This window comes from Bactrocera oleae, chromosome 3 (genome assembly GCF_042242935.1).
Source record: "Bactrocera oleae isolate idBacOlea1 chromosome 3, idBacOlea1, whole genome shotgun sequence".
Lineage (NCBI taxonomy): Eukaryota > Metazoa > Arthropoda > Insecta > Diptera > Tephritidae > Bactrocera > Bactrocera oleae.
In genome coordinates, this window is record NC_091537.1 from 76,130,596 (window position 1) to 76,154,507 (window position 23,912).

The 23,912-nt window shown below is 34.0% G+C and overlaps 1 protein-coding gene across 3 annotated transcripts; it reads right to left on the minus strand.

Moving 5' to 3' along the window:
• Positions 1–351: 351 nt before the first annotated feature.
• Positions 352–18,957, minus strand: LOC106626173 (uncharacterized). Of its 3 annotated transcripts, none has more exons than XM_036376534.2 (2): positions 18,705–18,957; positions 352–2,401 (listed from the first exon to the last, which is right to left on the minus strand). In XM_036376534.2, the coding sequence occupies exons 1-2, from the start codon at positions 18,817–18,819 to the stop codon at positions 870–872; spliced, it is 1,647 nt and encodes a 548-aa protein (XP_036232427.2). In that variant the 5' UTR covers positions 18,820–18,957; the 3' UTR covers positions 352–869. The 3 variants fall into 3 exon arrangements, with proteins under 3 accessions (XP_036232427.2, XP_036232428.2, XP_014101459.3); XM_036376535.2 differs by lacking the exon at positions 18,705–18,957 and adding an exon at positions 12,894–14,008; XM_014245984.3 differs by lacking the exon at positions 18,705–18,957 and adding an exon at positions 3,569–3,807.
• Positions 18,958–23,912: the final 4,955 nt, after the last annotated feature.

Below are 23,912 nucleotides of genomic sequence, written 5' to 3' on the forward strand. Positions count from 1 at the left end.
TTTTAGTATGTGGATAATGATGATTTTCGACAATCTAACTATGACAGACATTTTTTGGTGTTATTTAAATGAACAAATGTAGAATTCCACGCATTGCTGCGTAGATATTTATTCAAAATCTATGCCGTGCCCGTTAATTGTTGTTGGGAATAGCTAGCAGTAATGTTAGAAAGCTATTTAGTTTGCACTGAATGCGAAAAGAACTAATTCATGTGTGGTCAAAAAAGTGTGACAGAAACGGTAATGCTTGGCTGGACGTCAAAATCACAGCGCATCCAGCTAGATTGGGTTGGTGGTGCTTCCGCTAGCGAAATTACTGTCTTTTTGGAGAGCAATATAATAAAAATTCAATTATTGTTTTTTTTTTATATATTAAAAGCGTTTCGCCCTATTAGTATTTGATTTATAATCGTCAATATTACATATACATACATACGTGTGCTAGCACTATACAAAAACAGTTATAAAATACAATGCACACTCTTTTTTATAAAATATTTTTTAAAATTGTTCGAAAAATACAATCAATTTCATTACACTCACGTTCTGCAATATATGTATGTTTTTTATGTTATAAAATAATTAATTATTCAGTGATGTTATTTACTTATGTAGTTTGTGACACAGTGACGCATTTATCTGGCTTTATGGCCAATTTATAAGCGCTTAGGTTAATGATGATCTTTTCATTACATAGCTATTTTATGCTAAATTTCTAATTGTGTACAATTATCTGATATTTAGTCCCATAGCATTATGTATTTTCTATACTATATACTAAGTATTAATTTAAAAAAACATTAGCTAAATTATAATTAAGCCTGTCTCCGCTGACCCAGCAAGCGGCGGTTAGCCGCGCCACGCCACTTCTATAAAAATGAGCAACTTAATATCAGTATCAGCACCGCAATAGGAAAAATCGCGTAGACGGCCGTGCGCGGATGACAAGTTGAGATCAGGTAGGTGATGTCGTCCTCTTCGTGTTCGATGCCATCACGCGTCGGCACCTCCACGATGACCATTTCGTCGGACAGAAAACCGATGGGAAAGGTGCAGTTCGTCACATTTACACAACCCTGCAAATCGCTTAGATTGGAATATTGAAATGTCGGTTTGTAAATATCGAATATGGCATGTATGTCGTTGCGCACCAGATCGTTGTCGCTGTAGAATATATAATAGTAATAACCATCCTCGGTGATCTCATGCTTGGATAGCATGCGTTGAGAGCCATTTTCGAGAAAATGCGCATTAACGCACTCGGCTGAGGGTGCGAAACCCTCCGCCAGTAGTATGGTGCCGTTGAAGCAGTTGAATAGACCCGTTTCGAAGCTCGACACCGAGTTAGACTCATCAGTGATCGTGAAGTTAATCGCATTGCCACCATGACTATATTTGCGATCGTAAACATGTTCGCGCTTGCTGCGTCGGTGCAGCTTATACAGTTGATCGTACACTTCCTGTTTCCGTTGTGCCGCCGCCGTTTGATGGCGCTGCAAAAATGTCGCATCTGAAGCGTTTGTCGCGTTTTGATTCGCTGCTGGTGAATTCTCGCGCTTTGTTAGCCTGTGTGTGGATGCAGTGGCGGGCGCATTTGACGGCAGTCTACGATTACGCGGCGAACTCACTGAGCCCTTCTTCAATTTCTTGCCGCGTACCTTTGATGACTTCACTGTAGTTGGTTGTGTGCTATTCATTTCCAATTTTTGTGGCGGCACGGCCAGCGCTGCAGCTGCTGCTTCCACCGCCGCTGCAATTTTAGCACGCTGGAATGCTTCTTCCTCCGCGTCTTCACTGGAATCCTCACCGCCGTGATTCTCCTCTTCCATGTGATTGTCGACTGTTTTCTTGTCAGACGCCACCTCATCGACCGGCACCGTGTCCCCCATTTCTCGTATATCCTCAAAGAATACCTTCACCTGTTCATGTCCATGCGCGAAGTTTGCACCCAATTTGTTCTGATTGTGATCGAGTAGACCGCAAGTATTCAGGTTACGTTGCCCTTTAACCACTAATATACGCGAGCCGTCGTAGCGTGAACAAAATTTCAGGTGCACTTTAGCGCCCTTCAACAGATAGAAGCCCCAATATTCCAATGTATCATCGGGCAGCGTCATAGATTTCTTTAGTCGTATGTGCTTACGATTTGTGGAGACTTCGGGCTTGCTGCGCAACTGAAATGCATTGAAGTTTGAATTCATGCGTAGCGAATGTTGTTGGCAGAATATCGAAGATATACCATCTCGTATCTCAATTATATCCGATTCGGCGACGGGGTAAATAACGTCAGCGAAGGCGGTGCGGCGTAGGTAGAGCGGTATGATTATCAAAGCGGACGGCAGTATGACGATCAGTATGCAGAAGACTACCACCCTCTTCACCCCTTGCATCTTGTCAGTCTCTATGTATGGTAGGAAAGAAGAGAGATAATGTTCGTTAAAAAAGTTTGACTAAACCAAATATTTGTTTATAAAATGACAATGGTGAAGTTTGTTTAGTTATTTGATTAGAGTATAGCGGATTGATTTTCCAAAATTTGTTAAACAAATTCAGTTATGCTTAACTCAATGGTATCAATCAAAAATCGTCTCGAGATCAATAATGATACTACGCATGACATGTACTGAAATTTTTTTTTTTAATATACAGAAGAAACTACTGACGCAGTCAAATACATATAAACGCAAACTGCTATTTGGAAGCGAAAGAGATAATGGTTCTCAAATAACTATAAACTCAGTTCGAAAAATATTTCTACTAACGATCTCGTCTAGAGTTTAGAACGACTTATCTTGTATGTCTATAATTAGGTTAGCAGACTAAAATCCGCCGCATTTCCGAGTCACCCTATTCACTCTCCTATCAAAAACTTTTATTACGACAAAGTTTGCGAAATTATAAGCAATTTTCTGTGCTCTAATTAGTATGTGATGTATAAGATTTATAACTCTGTAAACTTAGATCACTCATGATGCAGATAAAGTAAGACGGATAAGATGCCCGTCTCCCAGATGTTTTCAAATAAGTCTTCGTTCGTTCATCCCGACACATCCTTTGATTTCTTCGCTTCGTAGGCAAAGTAAAAATTGTCAATAAAAGCGAGGAAAGTTCTATGTGAAATGACCATTAACGTGTGGATACACCCAAAACAATATTGGATTCATTTACCAGCCAGGTTTAGAGCCAAAGTTAAGGTATTTTTTTCCAAAGACAGGCGTCGGGGAGTGGTAAGACTTACAATTTCTCGAAGACATGAAATCCCATAACAGCTAAATACGTATAAATAACTCTTACGTTTATTTATTCACCCTTTTTAATTATAGATAAAAACTTTTCTTTAAGTACACTTCTTGTAGAGGTCATAAGCCTAACTTTGCATTGTTTTCATTTCAGAAATTTGGATATACTGGATGTTGCTGTAGCGATAGAAAACAGTCTACAATTGATTTTGAGTCCGTTGTGGTCACGAAACCGGCTTCTTCGAATTTAACCGCATGGACTATAAACGTATTTGTGAAAACATTTTTTCTGTTTCCTAATTTTTTCTTCATTTTTTATTTTTTAATACCTTCAAAATAATATTCGTTAATCTGCATCTTGATGCCTTCTAAGTCACAAAACGGAACCAAACGAATTTAAATTTTTACCAATCGAAGTTTGGATTATCCGATCAATTTTTATAATTTTCTATATATTTTTTATTTTTTGCATGAAAGCGATAATTTTCTTTCATTTGCGAACCGTTGCGTCCGTTGTTCGGCAAAGTTGCGCCGACTATCATCAAAAGTCCGATTAGTACTAACCAAGTATAAAGAGTTATCAAATTGTGAACTATATCAGTCTGAAATCTACAACAACAAAGACCACAAAAGCATTTGTTTACCACTGAGAGTGTGTAGGCATTAGTTTACGTTGTAGATCTCTACAAGCAGGCATGCCGCTTAAGCAGCGAATCGTGCAAAAATTTATAAGTAGTACACACGGGCCGTGAGACACGACGAATGTGCCTCATTATGTTAATAAGATCACAGGTATTTCATATAAAAAATCAAGAGCGTTACAAACGCAAGCTCGACTGCTGTTAATGAATGTCTAAAAGAGTGCCTGTAATGGCGGACGACGGAATGCGCTACAAATTATTTAAGGAGAGCAATTTTTCCTGGATTTGTATAATTGGAATAACTATGTGTGTACTGTAAGATTCAGGAGGCTGTTTGTGGATTTAATAAGGGATTTGCTTACATATGTATATTTCAAAAAACTTTACGCTAGTAAAATAGTCAGATAATCTATCACTTAACAACAAGAAATTTTAGACTGAAATCAAACAAGTCTGGTGAAAAACTAGAAATAAAAATAAAAGTATAAAAGCTTTTATTCATATTTATCTTCTCTAAGATATTGTTCATTTCAATTTTTTGTTTGCTATGTGGTATTTGGTTCATACTTGTTCCAGTTTTTATTTGATTTTATGAACTAGAAATTGACTAGTATCTTTCTAATCGAAATCTGACGACACATTTACCCACCGACGGCCTTCAGCTCACTGACCGTGCGCTCAAAGCTAGTCATAAGCAATAACATCAACCTAATTCGATATTAAACTTATTTCGGCGTCTAGCCATAACGGAATTGCGAGCTCAGTTAGCTTTGGTCAGCAACCTGCAGCTAAGTGGTTGGGAGATCCTTCTGGCGTAGAGTGGAACCCAAGCAGTCCATTGAATTACTTGGTATTAGCAAGTTCTCAATCTCAACGCTTTTATAAGAGTTATACTAACTGGACACTGTCCTATAAGTATTCATACTCGATCTCTACCCTAGAATTTGTCTGAAAAAACAAATTTACCTCATCAAATACTCAGTGATACATATTTTGTCGAATTCGTTGTTCTAATTTAAGCTGAAAAACAGTTACCACTGAAATATTCTAGCCTATTTTTATGAATATCGAAATTATTACACATTTATTCTTTTTATGCACAAAGAAATGTATTGAAATATAAAAATGAAAGCAATTGCTTAAAGATAATTAGAAAATTATTAAAAAGGATTAAAAAAATATTTATTTAAAAATTTTAAGTTATTATTTTGTGTTACTTTATATTGTGAATAGGGTATATAAAGTTTGCCACGAAATTTGCAACGCCCAGAAGGAGACCCTATAAAAAATATATATATGTATATATTGTAAATATGTTAGACATCAGCGTGAGCAGCTAAGTCAATTAAACCATGTCCGTCTGTTCGTATGTCCGTCTGTTTGTCCATTTGTATATACGCGAAATAGTCCCTTAATTTTTGAGAAATCGATCTGAAATTTTCACACAACCTTTTATCAGCTCATTCGACCGCCGATATTTAACTATTATAGCATATACATAGCTGTTATACAAACTGTACGATCGAAATCAAGTTCTTGTATCGGAAATATTTTATTTGACAAGGTTTCTTCACGAATTTTGGCGTGGATTATTCTGCAAGACAAATTCTTCAGTTAGGATCATAGCATATAGCTGCCATATAAACTGATCGATCAAAATCAAGATAAAGATCTGTTTATATCTTTCAAGCTATAAGAAATGCACCTGTGAAGGGTATTATGCCTGCGGTGCAGTCGAAATTAACGTTTTTTGTTTTTATTAAATTTTTGCTCATTTCGTTGCATTATGTGTACCCTACCACTATGGGAAAATTTTATTTGCATACACACATACAAAAATATATAAATAATTTGATATATGTACATATAAAGATGACGTTTTCTGTCCGCATATGTTAGATAATCTCTTGAGAGGCAAAACGTGAATGCCTTATCTACTTCTCTTGTTTGCAAACATTTCGCATATTCATATATGTATGTATATTATATGGTACATATTTAAATACATAGCATTTTTGCGCAACTTCATCAAATTCTTCCCTTTAATCAAAACAAAATTATCTCGTGAAAAAAACCAAAAAAAAAAAACTGCGTGTTCTTGTGCATAGTTCAGGCTGGCACTGATAATATTCGTTTTTGCTCTTCGACAATATTTACTTTATAATTAACAAGCTAGAATTCTATGAATAATTTTAAAGCAAACACACATCCGTTTGTTTACCTCTGCATTGATAAATTTATAAACACCTGCACATATACATTCTTACAAACAGACATACACACAGATGTATGTAGATATGATATGTTTGCTTTAAATTAATATTGAGATCTCACTCAGTGGAAAAAGCTGTCTGACACTTAATCAGCAGCGCAAAATAGAATAGTTTGGTTGAAACTAAGAGCTGAGATGCTTATAAATACCTTATCAAGCAACAAAAATAACAAACAGAATATGAATAAAAAAAAATAATATTTATGGTCATTAGAACACGAGTTCACGCGATCGATGCCTGTTTATTGCAAAACGTTTTTGAAATTGGACAACCTGCCTTTACTTGTATAAATGTGTAATAAAGTTTGTGCGTATAAATTACGACCTTCTAAACTGATAAGATGTATTGTACTTATGTGTGTGTGCGCTAAAAACGTGATCCTTGTATAATATAATTAAAACGGCAAAGAAAAATAAATAACTAACAATAAATACACGATTCACAGGTTTAATAAGGGAATTTCATTTTAATTTCAAGAAATTGTTGCTGTCTAAAAACAAATTTGTGAATAAGCTCAGTAAATATATTGGTTTATGTGAAGAAGGAACTAGTAAGTTTCAGTGGGGTAAAAACGATATTAAATTAAAAAAAAAGTATTAACAGCATATGTTTGCCTCCAGACTCCAATTTTTTAATCAATTTATTTGATGCTTTTAAATGTGTTTTAACAATATAAACCAATTAAATTTATAAGATAAAACAAATATTAAACAAGAAAAAACGTTCACTTCGGTTGTAACGAAGCTATAACGGCTTCACAATTAAAAATATTTTCCATACAGAAACTTGATTTTGATCGGTCAGCTTGTATTGTAGGTATAGCATAGCGTTGTCTTGGGCAATAATACACGAACTTGATTTTGATCGATCAGGCTGTATTGAGACTATATGCCATAGTGGTGCGGTCTGAAATTTTTTTGGAAGATTATACCGTTGCCTCGGTGAGTTATTCATGCCAAATATCATGAAGAAATCTTGTCAAATAGAAAAGTTTTTCTTACAAGAGCTTGATTTTCATTGTTCAGTTTGTATAGCAGCTATACCTTCTGCTCAACGCAAAACGAGGCTTTATCCATAACTCGACAAGGACATTACATATGGCCATACTTTTTTTTTTTGCTTAGGTTGGCAGGACTGTTATATGTTTACATGTCAAATTTGAGCGCGATCTGTCACATAGTTTTTTTTTTAAGGCACTATAAACAAGTCAACCTCGAGTGTGTTTTTCGAATTTTACTATGGAAATTAACGTTGAGCAAAAAGTGTTTGTTGGAAATTTTGTTATTCCAATGGAATAAGTGCGACGGACGCAATGAAAATGTTGCAGAAGGCATATGGGGAGTCTTGCCTATCACGTGCACGTATTTTTTATTGGTATAAGTCGTTCAAAGACGGCCGTACATCGCTGGAGAACTTGCCCCATGATCGTCGTCCAGCAACGTCAATAAACGAAGAAAACGTCGAAAAAGTAAAGAAAATTGTGTTGGAAAATCGTCGTGTGACTGAAAGAGAGATAGCTAGTGAGCTCAACATATCAAATGGATCCGCTCATAGCATTATTCACGATGTTTTGGGCATGAGACGTGTGTCTGCTCGACTTGTTCCAAAATCCAGCTCATACGTCTCGTCTTGTACGCGATTATTTGACCAAAAACAACGTAAATATTGTTCCGCAAGCACCGTATTCACCCGACATGGCACCGTGTGACTTTTTTCTTTTCCCTAAACTCAAATTGCCGCTTCGTGGAAAGCATTTTCAGTCGATAGAAGTCATAAAAGAGAATTCGAAGAAGGAACTGAAAGCCATACCTAAAGCGGCCTACCAGAAGTGTTAGGAATATTGGAAAAAAAGGTGGCATATGTGTATCGCCTCTAATGGTGACTATTTTGAAGGTGATAAAATAAATATTGAAGAATAATTAACCGTTTTTGTTGTTTGAGCCAGTCTCGTTTATATTTGAGCAGAAGGTATGTTATAATGGAACTATATCGGCGGTTCATACTAATGAGCAGCTTCTTACAGAGAATAGGCTGTGTGCAATATTTCAGATCGATATATCAAATACTGAGGGAGTAGTTCGCAAATACAGTCAGAGTGAAAGACATGGCTAAATCGACTCAGCTCACCAAGATGATCATTTCTACATACATATATGTATTTATACGAGTATATGGTATTTTATAGGCTCTTCGACATTTTCTTTTGGGTGTTACAAATTTTGTGGCAAACTTAACTTAATACCCTGTTCACGGTTTAAATACATATATAGTTGAAATTATTTTTGAAGGCCGTCACGTGTTTAAACAATTTAATTAAATTAATTCATATTAAATTATGGGTATCAAACTGAAAAAAGTTTATAATTGAAACTATTTTGGGGACTATTGCTTGCTTTGAACATTCAATTTAATTTAATTAATGCGTGAATTACTTAGTAAAATATGGCCAACCAATTAAAATGAGTTTAAGAGAATTACAGTTACAAATAAGTTTGGTGTGAATTGTCGCACACTAAACAATTGTATTTACTTAAATATATAACTGTGACAATTTATCCGATTTCTATTGGTTACAGTAAAATTTAACACGACTATTTTCAACAATTTTATTAATTTTCTATTTGCTAAGTAGACATGTTAGTTTTATTAAAATGTCACACATATTAACTAATTAAACGGTTTAAAATCAACTGGTAAAACGGAAACCGCTAAATCGGATATGTTGGGACTAAACTAATCTAAGTTTAAGAACATGTTTCCACGCACTTTTATGAAGATTACTCACATAATGCCCATATTGTTCGACATAAATCATGATATGTGGTATACATATAAGCAAGCTAGTGTAATTCGTGGATCTATTTCATGTTCAAGTTTGAAAATCATTGTATTAAGTATATGGAGGCTAGGGGATGTATTGATCCGCTTTTATCTATGTTTGGCGCAAGGACATATTATTATCAAGAAAAGATGCTCTCTGAGTGTCAAAAAACTCAATGTCATTATATCGCATATTGACTAATACTTTCGACAAGAAGCCGCTGTAGGCAGTGTAGTCCACATATTCGGTGTCTGCGGACTTATTGTTTAATTTTTAGACATGAGATGGCTTATGGAACTATTTTTGCAAAGTTTTATACCGATATCTTCATTATTGCTTCATTTATATGATTTGAAATTAAAGAAACACATGGAGTTTTTAGACTGTAACTTAAGGATGTCAGGGTAATGTTATACAAAAAATTTGGTAGAAATTTGGCGTTGACTTCCTGAAATTTAGAACTTGACTTGAAAGTGGGACAAGCCCATTACACAATTTTACACCGGTCTTTATGGATGCTATTAGTGCCTTTATACTGTAAAACTTCTGAAGTATTTCTTTAGAGAATTATCGCACTTTTAGTAGTTTTCAACATTATCATTATATGAAGGTAGGCGTGGTTGTGATCCAAATGCACCCATTAGCTGCGGAGTTTTGATAATTTTTTTTTAATATGTCAGTCACCCTTATTTCGATGAGATGTACGAAATCATTGTTTTAGAGCTTAGTTCTTTGCCTATAACACTAATTTTTCACTTAACAACATTTTAGAGCGGGAATTTTTTCTTGATTTTTTGGAGTCCATGTGGCATTATTTTGAATAAAAAAAATTTAAAATCTTTCATTTCGGTGCAATTTTCATGTTTAATTAATAACTATTTCGTGATTTTTTCTGGTATTCTTTAAGACAATTTCGAGACGCTTTTTATTGTCTTTCTAATTTTATATTTATGGATTATAAACAGGATTTTTAATACATTCCGAAACTGTTAACAGCAAGCAAGCCACCAGTACGAGTAGCTTCACTCTTTAAATTTGTCACTCAATTACGAACAAAGTAGATAGATTATCATAAATAAAGGTTTCTATTTATATTGTATTTAGAGATAGGAATAAAAACAATGTCAAAGAGAAAATTTCGTTAATCATTTTCGAGTATTGCGGATATGAATATTTCTTTAACACAACATTACACTCAAGAATGTCGATATTATGCAAAGAATACAGTGTAAAAGATGAATGAAACCAATCACGTTTGAAAAGCTTCAAACCAAAGTTATGCAAATCAATTTACTGAATGCGCTTTTGATTATGGAGAGATGCAAAGTAAGTTCAATTCAAGTGAAACCTTAAACTGGTTTCGTTTTGTAACCGCAAAACCCGCACCTTACGTGTTTTACAAGTTTGTTTTTAACAATTGTCATATTTCATTAAATCTTGAGGTTTAATCACACAATTAAATAAATATTGTGTAACCGTAATTATATTGCATTGCACTTTGCTTCATTTATTTTTAAGTTTTGTTGAGTGAATCAACAGCTAACAGCTTCTAAAGAGTTAAGTAACAATAATATTATTAATTAATTAAGTTTTGAATAGGAAAGTATTTTAGGAGGAATTTAACAAAAGCACTTAATTTCTTGTCGAGATAAATAGTACTTACATAGAAAAAATTCGAGTAAAATAATTTGATATATTTTTCAAACTCACATCGAATTTCAAAAAATATTCAATTAAAAATTTGTTTTTCAAAAATAAGCAGTATACGTTAATTCATATGCTAAACATTTTTTTTTAATAAATTCAAAGTCGTTTTTGGCAGCATACCTATAGGTATGTATATCGTTAATCGCTAAAAAAAAAAGTCGTCCAGGCAATCAAATCATTTATTATTAAAATCTTCTGGTACTAATTCTGAAATATATACAAAAAGATTTAGGACCCTTTACGTATTATTGCATAAATGATAACTAAAGATAGCTTTAGCTTAAAATGGAAACATAAGGTCTGGTTAATTAACCTCCCGTTAATTCATCATTATGAATAGTTTAGGAAAAAATTTACTATAGTTGCATAAAAGGTATATAATGACTACTACAACCCTATAACTACATAAAACTTTTAGGCTTATCTCAACATTTTTCTTTCCGGTTAGCCGCAAATGGGTGGCCTTCTAGTCCTCTTCCTTTTTTGGTTATGTTCTTAGCGCTTCCGTTTCAACTGTCACCTATCTCATAATTAAACAATTAATGTACGAAGTACACCAACAAAGGAACTCAGTCAAGGTTAATCTACCCTTTTTCTTAAGTAAATACTTGATTACTTGCGAGGTGTGACATTTCACTCTAACGTGTTAGCGAGTCATTGTTCATGTATATGCATATATGTATTTATGTATGTAATTTGTACATAGTCTATATATATTTTTATATAGAGCACACATCTTACGTCACTAAATTGTCGATAAATAGCGAAATGACATGTAATTTATACAGATTTTTAGATATAAATAGGTGTGCAAGCATGAAACTAACCTAATTAGACAAACCACCAACTGATCAAATAAGCAGACACCATTAGGGTGTAATGAATTGAACGGAAAAGAGTTTGCCATAAATACGAAACAATTTAGGAAATCCAGCTAAAGATAAAAATCCCGATGAGGATAAATAGATATCCGACAATAAACACACATTAAAGGTAAATATATATATTGCGAAAAAAATAAAAATTAAGAAAAATAATAATATAAAAATATAAAAAAATACTTTGAGATAGAGATAAGGCAGATTCATATTATTTAATGACAAGAATATAGTATGTATACATGATTGATACATAAGCACATCAATTCTTAGTCCTGTTCTTCTAAACTCACAAGCTTTTCATGTAACTAAAAACCGTCCGTCATAGAAGTTATTATTTTTGCCTTAAACGAATTTAATTAACAAGTACTCGTTTTTTAAATAGTGTCCTGTTTTATTAAAACTAATTGTATTATATACTACGCAACATCTATCATAATATTTACAATAAAACGGGCACAAAAATGAACTATCCTCCCTTAAAACCAATGCGAATTGACTCTATTTTAATGAAAACCATAAAAATAACCTAAACTCTACACAACAGCGCCAGCTAGCTAAAGTTTTTGGTAGGAATAAGACTCAAAAATTAATTCGTCGATCGAAAAAACCGTAATAATATCTTATAACTTTGCGAAGTGATTTCAATATAAGTATGATATTATTTTACAAAATTATTTCTATACATATGTATGTATACAGGATCTTCGCATTTAATTACTCGTTAAAAACTAACTGTGCTACGTTATTATATCTTAAACAGGGTAAATTAAGTTTGCCACGAAGTATGCAATAATCAGCAGGAAACATCGAAGACTTTATGTAATATAAATATATTTATATGATCAGCTGAATCGATTTAGGCATGTCCGTCTGTCTATCTGCTCGTCAGTCTGTATATACACGAACTAGTTCCCTCAGTTTTTGTGGTACAAAAATCAAGTTCATGTATGAAAACTTTTTTATTTATGAAGGGTGTTTTAGCTCTGCTGCACAAGATGTTAACGTTTGTTTTTGTTTTCTCGCACCTTTTTTCTATACCCAATAATAAAATGACAGTACGATTGCTCAGCTTAAAAAACGGTAATAATCCACCACCCTAATGCACAGGTGCACATTTATAAATGTAACGTCTTGATTTGCATTTAAAAAAATGTTAAGGTGAACTAAAGTATGATTTGAATTTCAAATGCTGCTTACACAGCGCTTGGTGTTATGAATTGACAACACAACGGCTTTTTCTAATGAAGACTTTTGTTTTCGCTTATTATCATTAGCGACTTAGTGAAATGTTATACTCATTATTTGATGCAAATTATAGGCTTAACACTTACAATGTTTTTGTTGTCGTTGCTTTAGAACTAAGTACAACGATTGTCACTAAATCGAGCTATTGTTGTTGTTGCCCTCGTTGTTTTTCTTGCTTGCGTTATCGCTAGTTTTGTGTTATCGCAATATTTCTTGATTTTTTTGTTGCGTACAAGTCGTCGGCAATGTAAGCAATACATATGGATGGCTGGGTGCCTAAGTTATGGCGCAATGCTTCTGTTTTGTTTGGTTATTTTCGTATTTAGTTATTTTTTTTATCCAGTGTTTTGTTTAAGCAGTACATGAGGTGGATGAAGAATTTTAAAAATGACATTTGTGAGAGTCCGAAAAATGTATGCAAATTTTTTATTTTATTTGTATTAAAAAGTACTTTTATTCAATGAATATTATTATTTATTTTAAATTGTTTCATTTTGGCGTAAAGAGTTGTGTGTTGAGAGTCAGTATATCGAGCTGTAGCGTATGAAACGATTGCGGTGCATGGCATGGAAAAAAACAAGACTCTTCACAGTTATAAAAATAAAATTATTTATTTTTAATATTCTATGCAAGCAACTTCGCTTTTGTCTCAGCTGTCACAATGCATTGCAGTGCTTTTATGACATACATATTAACATGATCATCATTTCGTTACATTCAGTTCTGTCAACAATCATTTAGTACGCATTTACATATAATTCATAATTTTGTAGAGATAACAAACCAAATGTCTAGTTGACACGGAAGTTGGTCCACTCACGTACACCACTACTCTTAATTGCAGCTTCACTAATAACGTTTCGCTTCTTCTAATAACACTCAGGGTGTCACAAACGATTTAATATTACTTTGCAAGTATATTTCATTAGAAATTTCCATATATCACTTCACTTTTTATATCACATCACATTGAGCTCAATTTAATGCCATGAAAATTCAATTTGCTTCCTTGCACCTCTATGCATCCGCTTTGCATTGCGTTACAAGTCCGCCGTTTCCCCCAACGAGAATATGTGCAAACATGACCTGTTCACAGCCATAAAAGTACAACAACTGTTCGTACTTTTTATCATACATATGCTCAAACCAAATGCATGCAATGCAGACGACAGAAAATTCTCTCTTTTCGTTAAAGTACTATTTACATATGGATCTACATACACATGATTACACGTGCCTAGAAAAAATACTAAAATTATTGAAAACACCACGAGTCACTCAGCAAACTACAAACTCAAAATGTTTAGAAACAATAGTGTTATTTGCTTTCGTTGCGCTCAGAAACAAAAATCATCCACTGTAGGCGTACTCCGCTCTTGCTCTTTTGTTTTTGTGTTGCTCGTCAAATATCAAAACAAACCGAATAACGAAGAAAACAATAAAGCACAATGTCAAATACACAATTGACGTTCTTAATAAAACAAAACGCATTGAAGTTGGCTGCGTTTCACCGCCGCGCTACCAGTCTAACTGTAAACTTTAACCCCCTGATGAGCAAACGACTTAGCAAAAACTATAAAAAATAACAAACAAACTATTTAAAATATGTCAACATGAATTAAAAGACAAGAACAAACGTAAACTTAGGTGGCACCGAAGCTATATCACCCTTCACAAATACAAATTTCAAAAGAATAAAAGATCTTTATTCCGATCGTTCAGTTTGTTTGGCAGCTAAATGCTATAGTGATCCGATCTGAACAATTTCTTCGGAGATTGCATTATTGCCTTACACAATAACCCATGTCAAATTTCGTGAAGATACCTCCTCAAATAAAAAAGTTTTCCATGCAAACACTTGATTCGGATTGTTCAGTTTGTATGTATGGCAGCTATATGCTATGGTGGTCCGAAATCAGCGATTCCGACAAATGAGCAGCTTCTTGGGAAGAAAAGTAAGGGTGAAAAATTTCAGATTGATATCTCAAAAACTGAGGGACTAATTCGCGCATATACAGACAGACGGACATGGCTAAATCGACTCAGCTCGTCATGCTGATCATTTATATACATATACAAGTATATATTTTATGAGGTCTCCGACGTATCCTTCTGGGTGTTACAAACTTCGTGGCAAACTTAATATACCCTATCCAAGGTATAAAAAATTGGAGAAATAAAAAGAATCCATATATAACTACGCTAACGAAAAAGTTTGTGTTCCCTTTTTGACAGTGTTGTCGTTGACATATATGGGTACAATTTTTACCGTTAGAAAGGAGAAGACGTGGAGTCGCATGTACGTAGTTGCGAGGTTTTTCCACTTTTAATTAGGTTTGGACTTTGCGTCAGAGATAAAGAGATGCCCGGCTCATCTCACTGGAAATGAGAGCGAAATTGCTAAACGTCAAAACCTCCTGAACTCAAGCAACTGTCAAAGTTAAGGGGGTCTGACAAGGGGGTCTGACGTTTAACAATTAGAAAAAGAGGGATGGTGAGATTGAAATTGAAAATTATAAAAAAAAATTTAATAATTGAGAGTTTTTAGATTAAGTATTAAAAGTTCAAAAATCAATTGTTTTCTTACATTACAAACTTACGAAAAAGGGTTTAAATAGTTGACTATTAAAATTCAAAAGGAATGACATAAGAACTCTGATAGGAGTACAACAACGACACAGCAGTAGTAAGCTGGGAATCGAGCACATGCAGTTATCTGCTGGTGTCGTGCTATATGCCATACGCGGAAGAGGTATTGCCACCTCACAGAGTCTGGTTCAGCCATCTGTGCCATCTGTGTCAACGATAGAGGTGAGTGTCTCTCCAATTACCTACTAGGCCCTAAGCTACTGTTGTGTAATAACGGAAGTACGCCAAGTTTTATTACAAGAAACCGATAAGAAGTACTGGATACCACACTTGTAACGGAAGTACTATTTGACAGGGTAACCCAATGGAGAGTCCTCAAAGAACATTCCTTTTCGGATCACTGATTTATTGAATGCATATTAGAAGAGAGGCCCGATAGAGGCATTGGATCTCGACCCCCTCGTTGATCGATTCACTGAATCTTGCCGGCAAGCATTAGAAGAGGCTTATTCAATAACACGAAAGAGGGGTATTAGGTCCCCTGGTGGTCTCCCGAACTTAAAAAGTTACAGAAAGAATGCAGAATGCAGTTCAATTTAGCTAAGCAATCCCAAGGCGACCCAGACTGGGATTATTATTACAACCTCCTTAGGTCATACAAAAAGTAAGTTAGGAGAGCAAAAATAAATTCTTGGAAATCTTTTTGTAATGATATCGGGAACACAGCGGAAGCGTCTCGACTTAGGAAAATAATGGCTCAATCGATGCATGGTATCTATCATCTTCAGAAGTCAGACGGCAGTTGGACGGTATCCAGTGAAGAGTAACTGGGACTACTAATGGATACCCACTTCCCAGGTAGCTCTGAAAGCCATACATACAAATAGACTCCTCTATAATAAACCCAGTGTCAGAAAGCAACATACGCTGGGCAATAAATTGCTTCAAGCCCTTCAAGTCGCCAGGACCAGACAGTCTATTCCCGGCTCAATTACAGCAGTCGCAGAATAACATAATGGATTGGCTAGTTATCATTCTGAAGGGGGCGCTGCAAAACTATAACTTAAACTATATCCCTTTGCTTTGGAGGGAAGTCAAGGTAATATACATACGGACGAGGTGGACAGGAATGCAGGAATTAGATTGGGATTTCTGGTGCCGTTGCGGGTTTTGGTCGTCCTTCGCGTGGATCGTCAGCCCAGAATTCAACGGTGTGTTTTGAAGTTGAGGACTTCATAAATTTCCTTTGCTTTTAAACCTTTCAAAACAAAGAATCTAATCAATGTGCTATATTCAATGTTTTCTATATTAACAATATACTCTAACATGTCAACTTCAAATGGATTGTAAGCCAAGAATTAACTCACAGAATGACTTGTAACTTTGCATATGTTCTCACTGCAGATGTACCAACTTGAGAAAAAAAGAAATTGGAACTAGTAGTGATATTTTTTGGTGAGCACTACTCACTTTTTAACAAACCTGTAGTTTATCCCCAGCTGAGATAGTTTTGATTCTGAAGCCTGGTAAAACTGGGTACATAGCTTCAGCATTTTTTATTATTATCATCAGAAATTATTACTTATTAATTATTTCAAGCATGTGCTTTGAATTTTAGGTTAGCTCAAATTACAAAACGTATGGATTTGATTTTATTGGCGCCTTCTCATAGAAAAAATAAGAACTTTTCAGCCTGTCATATACCAATGATGTACTACTAGAATCACAGACTTACTTTTGCAATTCTTGCAAATGTCTTAGACAGCATCAGATATGTATGTTTATATGTATGTACGTATGTATTTACAAACTTCTTCTTGAATAGAAATGTCGAATAATATTTATGTTATTTAATCTCAGAATGTGTATACCAATATGTTTGTGTTTCTAGTGCTGCTTCGTCCATTTTCAAACCGTAACATATAGATGTCAAATAATCACATTATTATATACCAAAATGAAAATTTGTTGATTGTGGTCGTGTAGACGCTTTTAGGTGAAAGTGTCTGTCACCGAGTGCCATGCAGCCCTGACGTACTATCTTTATTGTAAAATTTAATGGTACTGACGTTTTTATTTAGAGAGTCAAAATACTTTGGTAGTTTTCAACATAACCTTTATATGGGTTAAGTGTGGCCACCACCACCAATTTTTAAATAGTAAATAGAGCAAGTTTCTACCAAATTTGATCGATATAGATTTAGTATTTGTGTGATATGCACAGAGGACACGAACACGACCACTTGCTCAAATAAAAAAGGATTTTTGTAAAACCGGGCAAGGATAAAGCTTATTGTAATGCTTAGTTTGAATATTTTTAGAGATCGATTGAGTTATCTATTGTAAAGACAAGTATGCGAAGATTACTCACTTTCAAGCTTCATATACTTAGAGGTCATCATGATAACATTAAGTACTGAAGTTGGTTGTGAAATAAAAACTAAAAAAAAAAACCATATCTTCGGCAGCATCGAAGCTACAATATAATAACCCTTTACAATGTAAAATGTTTTCTATACAAAACTTGATTTAGATCGGTCAGTTTGCATGGCCGCAGTCCGATCCCCGATGTGTGCAAAATTTCATGAAGATAGCTTATAACTCAGTTATATCAGTTATATTTATCAGTTTGTATGACAGCTATATTCTATAGTGGTCAGATATCGGCGGTTGCGACAAATGAGCAGCTTCTTGGAGAGAAAAGGATGTGCAAGATTTCAGATCAATAACTCAAAACTGAGTCGCTACAGACAGACGGACATAGCTAAATCGACTCAGCTCGTCACTCTGATCATTTATATACATATGTATATATTTTATTGGCCACCGACGTTTCTTTCAGGGTATTACAGACTTCGTAAAAAACTTCAGGGTATACAAAATTAATTGAAACTTGCCGACTTCACAATAATCTTGCCACCTATTTTTACATTCTTCGCATTATTTTTAAAAGTGTTACCGCCCATTTGGTAGTTTACAGCAATACCGTTATAATATGGGCTGTATGATTATTATCCAATTTATCTGACTACAACCACGATCAGTCAAAATATTTCTTTCCATTTCAAGCTTAAAGGTCTTAATCAAACACTCCCGAGTGACTGGCATTCTTGACTGGGAATAACACTTTGTTTATCTACTAACTCGTAGATTTAAGAGAAAATATTTTTAAAGCATACAAATATATTTATAAATCACTTATCATGTCATGTCATGGAAAATATGCAAAATTTGTTTTTATTGCTTAAGCAACCAAACAAGCACTTGCGAACTGCTTAAGGAAAAAAACAGTAAAATTGCGTACTCACTGCTTATGTTGGGCATGGAGTAGTAAAAGTCCGAGTGATAGTAATGATATGCGCCCAAACTGGGTGAAGTGTGCGTCGGCTGAGCTGGACGCTTCATTAAAGATTTATCCGCCATGGTGAACCAGCCTCCTTTCTGCGATTTTAATTGTAGTTTATTTTTTGCAACTCCGTCAACCAATTTTCCGAAGGCGATGCTAAACGAGCGCCGCGCAACCGATGTCAACGAGATGTCCCAACCAACTAACTTGAAGGCCTAGCAGGGACTCAGCAGTTTTGCGATAAACACTCTTACTACTCCTGCCTACCGTGCATACATACAGACAAGTTTTCATTACTTTGCCGCGCAGAGAGCGGGGCGGGTGACGGATGTGAAAGGCGATAGCACACAGGCTCGATTAATCAGGGAAATAGCGATATCGTGCTAGGGCTGAAGGTGCTGTAGATTTTGGTGTTGAGGGCTACCGACCTGCTGAGGTTGTTTTTGATATTGTTGATTCTTCGGGTGACTGTGTGTGTGTATGTATGTATATACAATCATATACCATAATCAAAATAGCTTTACTTATAGATGTGCGCTAGTTTGTTGTTGTGTGCTTGTAGTAAAACTCTAGCGTGCAATAACAAATATAAACAAGACCATCAAGTGTAAAGAAATGAGTTTAATGTTGATAATAGCATCAGGGAATGGTTAGACGCTATTAGCTTATAGACTTAAGAAAATGGCGGCGCATCAGCTACTTGACTCTGTATAAATCATGTTATACAAGTATATGGGAGTATGCATGTTTATATCAAGCGCTATTTGTAAAATTGACTAGCTGACACTTTTGACACTATGTGGTATTAACAAACAATTATAAAGATATCTAATGTAAGCAAATCTCGACATCTACATGTGTAGGTATGTTATATATGTATGTTTATACTTGTATATAAATAAAAACACAGACGTAAGCAGCAAATTTAAAGAGTGCTGGCAACGTAATTTCTAAATGAATTTTCAGACGATTTCCGACAAAAGTAAGAGTCCTGTGGAAAAAAATGGCAAAGCCATGGGTAAGCTATGAAAAATTGAAATAACCATGTTTTTTATGTTTTTTTTTTTAATATTTACCATATCATACATATATATTTTTTATACCATCAGAAAGTAGAGATTTCCACGAAAAAAACTTGTCGATTTTTTTAAATAATTTGAAATTTTTATGTGAGAATTTTTTTTTTTCCGATATTAAATCAAAAGATGAAAGGTGAAAAAATAAGTATTTAAAGTAAAAATAGGAAGGGAGGGCTAAGTTGCTAAGTTCAATGTAACCGAACATTTTATACACTCGCAATTTGAAAAGTTTAAAGGCAGAAATTTACTTTCATGTGTTGCAAAACTTTTTTGGGAAAGAACTCAACATTCATTATTCAACGTTAGGAGGAAAGTCTAACAATCATGTTTGGTATTGTATTAACTTATATTATCGGAATATATATTTTTATTAAAATTAAGCTAATTAAATAAAATGAGATATATGTAGTATAAACTCAACCAAAGAGACGAAATTTAACATATTGGGTATATAAGAAAACATCAACCAGAGGATCAGAAATCAGTATAATAAGGATATGAGGCTTGGACCAAGGTCTAGACCAATTTAATTCATATTTGCACTAGAAGACAATATTTCGAAGGAGCATTGTTCACTCAAATTAATTAAAATATCACACATCGACCATCATAAACGTTTTAAAGTCAGTTGGAAAATAATATGGAACTCACTATACTAAGTATGTCGGGGCAAGGAGAAGATCGGAACTGATTGCCTTAACCTTTGCTGAAGTATACATAGTTTCTGGAATACCGAAAAATCATTATAGGTATTATATGGGGCTGAGTAATTCGGGGAGTTATTTCACACATTTTTGCATTTATTAAATATGGTATAAAGCCGACTGGCAGTTTAAAATTTTTATATTGAGTTTCAATAATATATATATTTTACATATTGTCCGATATTTTCGGTAAAAAGTTAGCTATACGCACTTGAACAGCCCGGTTTTGACAGTTTTAAGTCATGAGAAGGCCTTAAAGGTACTATATGTGCAAAGATTTATGTCGATTGTGGCTTGATTTGTATACTAGTAAGTGGAATCTGATGGAATTTATAATTGTATATTATAGGAAATAGGCGTGGTTTTACTATGGAGCTCTTCAATGCCGTATGGGATATGAAATTTAATGCATAGGGAGTGGGAGTGGTTACCATCCGATTTCAACTGTTTTCACGTTTCACAGAGTTTCAGGGTTTTTAATATGCCAAGTTTTATCTCTCTTTATCTCTCTCCACCCAGCCTATTTTAGTTTTTAATCACTAAGTTCTAATTAAAAATAATAATAAAACACTTCGACTTCTATAAATCATATACACACATACATATGTACTTAGACTATTAATATAAGCATGTAAAGTGATAGTGATAACACTGTTATTGTGATTGCTGTTGTAAAGAATTATGACGTTGTATACTAAAGCACTTTGTTTCATTGTCTCAGCGCCCTCGTCGGCTTATCGCAAACGAGAAATCTGTTTGTATGTCTCGCTAAGCGTTACTACGAATCAAATATTTTTAACAAATTGTGATAAATCTAGGAGTAAGGAACTGTATGAAACATATGTGTGCCTTAAGCTGAGCACTAAGTTAACAAAAAAGCGTGTTCTTTGTAAAGTATACGATCGTACCGATCTGGGCCAGAGAATGGGTTGACCATCCATCTACAGTTAATACGTATGCAAGTGAAGTACGATAGCTGAAGTAAAAATTAAGATAACTTGGTGAAACTTTAGCACACGTGTTCCTTGACACTCTAAGAGAATTGGCGAAATCAGACCTTTGCCACGCCTACAAAATTGCGTCAAGCGAAAATTTTTTAAAGTGATACAAGTAAGCCTCAAATCAAGACACGGAACTATAAATTAGAGCAGGGAATCGCAGTAGAAAGGAAAATCTGCGAGCTTAAATTTTTTTGATAAGACGGCATGGCCCGCCCTTTAATAAGTTATGATATATTTAACATACCTATGTCACAAATCAATAAAGCTGTATCAAACCAACTTGCTGAGGACAAATTCCACCAGCACCCCTCAAATAGTATTAAGTCGGGTTATACGGTTATGAGTGTGGTTTTAAGAAACATAAAGCTTACCGACTTTTAAAAAAATCCGCAATTTGGACTTGAGATTTTTTAAATTAAAATTGGGGTTTCTTAGAGTTTAAGTCAAAATAAGGTTTTCTGCTTAATATTTGAAACTAAAAAACAAACTGTGTATGTGGGACATAAGAATGTAAGTTTACACCAAATCTCGTCAAATAACCAGTTTTTTGTACAAGATAAAAATAAAAAATCCAAAAACTTGGTTATTTGAATTTTTCACATGAATTTTGAGGTTATGTGAAAAATGGTTGTGTGAGAATTGCCATATAACTTTTTTCTATAGGACTCGTTTTGTTCCGAAAATCGATATAAACCCCATTTAACTCTTAAAAATCAACTAAGCCCATCCTCTTCCTTTTGCCGACTTCGGATCGCAAGTAGATTATTTTTCATTGTTTGCTATTTTATATTTCATTTCCAATGGATTACATCCTACTATGATTTTTTTGTTTTCAAAAACTATCTACACTGGTTTATAGGGTATTTATGTATTTACATATATAATATAATAAATTGAAAAATAAAGCAGACCTAAGCACGTGACAATGGGCTGCGAAGGCAACGCTCGCTAAATTTCTTAGAGATATGGCGTTATCAACCTATCGAACACAATAAAATTGTCATATACTTAGTTAGATTAATAATATGTACGGAAATATATTTTTAACAGATGCTTGGGTTGAACAGTGGTATGATTCATTAAATTTCTTGAACAAAATTAAAAGACGTTGCCTTAACTTCCCCTGTGAAAATTTTAGTAATACGAACTAAATTGAAATACGATGGTGGCTTATTAATTTTGAAATGCTTAAATCATTCAATGCATATATAACTTTTTTTTCGAAAATTCACACTAATTTTTTATTGTCAATACATTTTTTAAAAATTTAATATAAATATTTTTTAATTTCAAAGTAATAATATTCTTTTATTATTTTTATAGATGGAAGTTCAAGAAAGCCGATTAAAAGTGGTGATTGCAGCAAATTTTTTGAATAAACTTTCTACAATTTTTGCTTTGTATGTTTATCTAACCATTTAGGCAGTTGCCATAAATTTGTGCTCAATTCAAAACACGAAAACTTTTAAAACAAAAGTTATTGAAGAAGAAAATTTCTCTGTTTTATTATTATTTTTTTTTGAAATTTAATTGAACTCTTCTCATTTCTGTGACTTATTTTCTATACTCCTTAATGGGACCTCACGTCAGTGATATTTAAAAAAATCTGTATACTAGTTGATAGGAGATTATGATATTTCCGTTAAGGGTTGTTTCAGTAAATCTCCTAAACAAGCCAGGTCTCTCCTGACTAATGAAGTTATCTACTTTCTTATAAAATATTGATACGGCGATAAGTTCGCTGGCAAGGTAAAAAATATTACTGATGTGAAAGGTGTAAAAACGGTAGAGGAATTGAAAACACTTTTTGCAATTGAGTTTTCGAGCTTGGTGTTTACAGCAAAGGTTATCAGAAGTTGTGGCTCCTCATCTGCAACTACATTTCCGTTTTCAAGTTAATTTGTTTAAATTCGTAAAACAATAATAAGTATTATATAAGCGCGCAACAGGAATCAAGTTAACTTTTGTGGAAAAAGTTTCATTTTTAAAACTCGGCCTTCAGTCTACAAAATCCATTTTAATAAAATTTATCAATAGTCAAACAAAAGTTTTAAAATAGTTTAAAATTTAATATACATATTATACAAGTATATACTAGACTGATTACAAAAAAAATTTTAACTTGTTGGGTTAAAAATTTCTATCTATAGCAAGAAATTTTTGCATTATTCACAAATGTTTCCAATAACTCAAAGTGACAAGTCAATTAGTGATAAATCAACTGAAAGTTTAAAGTTTGAAAGTGATAGTGACAGTGTTTGTTCGTATCAACTCACCGGAAGCTCAATATGAATCGGAAAGTGATAGTTCGGGATCCTGTTATAATAGACGACCCAAGTCCTGTAATGTCGGAAATCGAAGAGGACATTCCGTTTGCGCAGAATAT

Coding starts and splice junctions, on each gene's coding strand:
- LOC106626173 (XM_036376534.2), bottom strand. CDS start 18,819: ATGGCGGATAAATCTTTAATGAAGCGTCCAGCTCAGCCGACGCACACT. Junction 2,402..18,704: donor CTCCATGCCCAACATAAGCA/GTGAGTACGCAA, acceptor TACCATACATAG/AGACTGACAAGATGCAAGGG.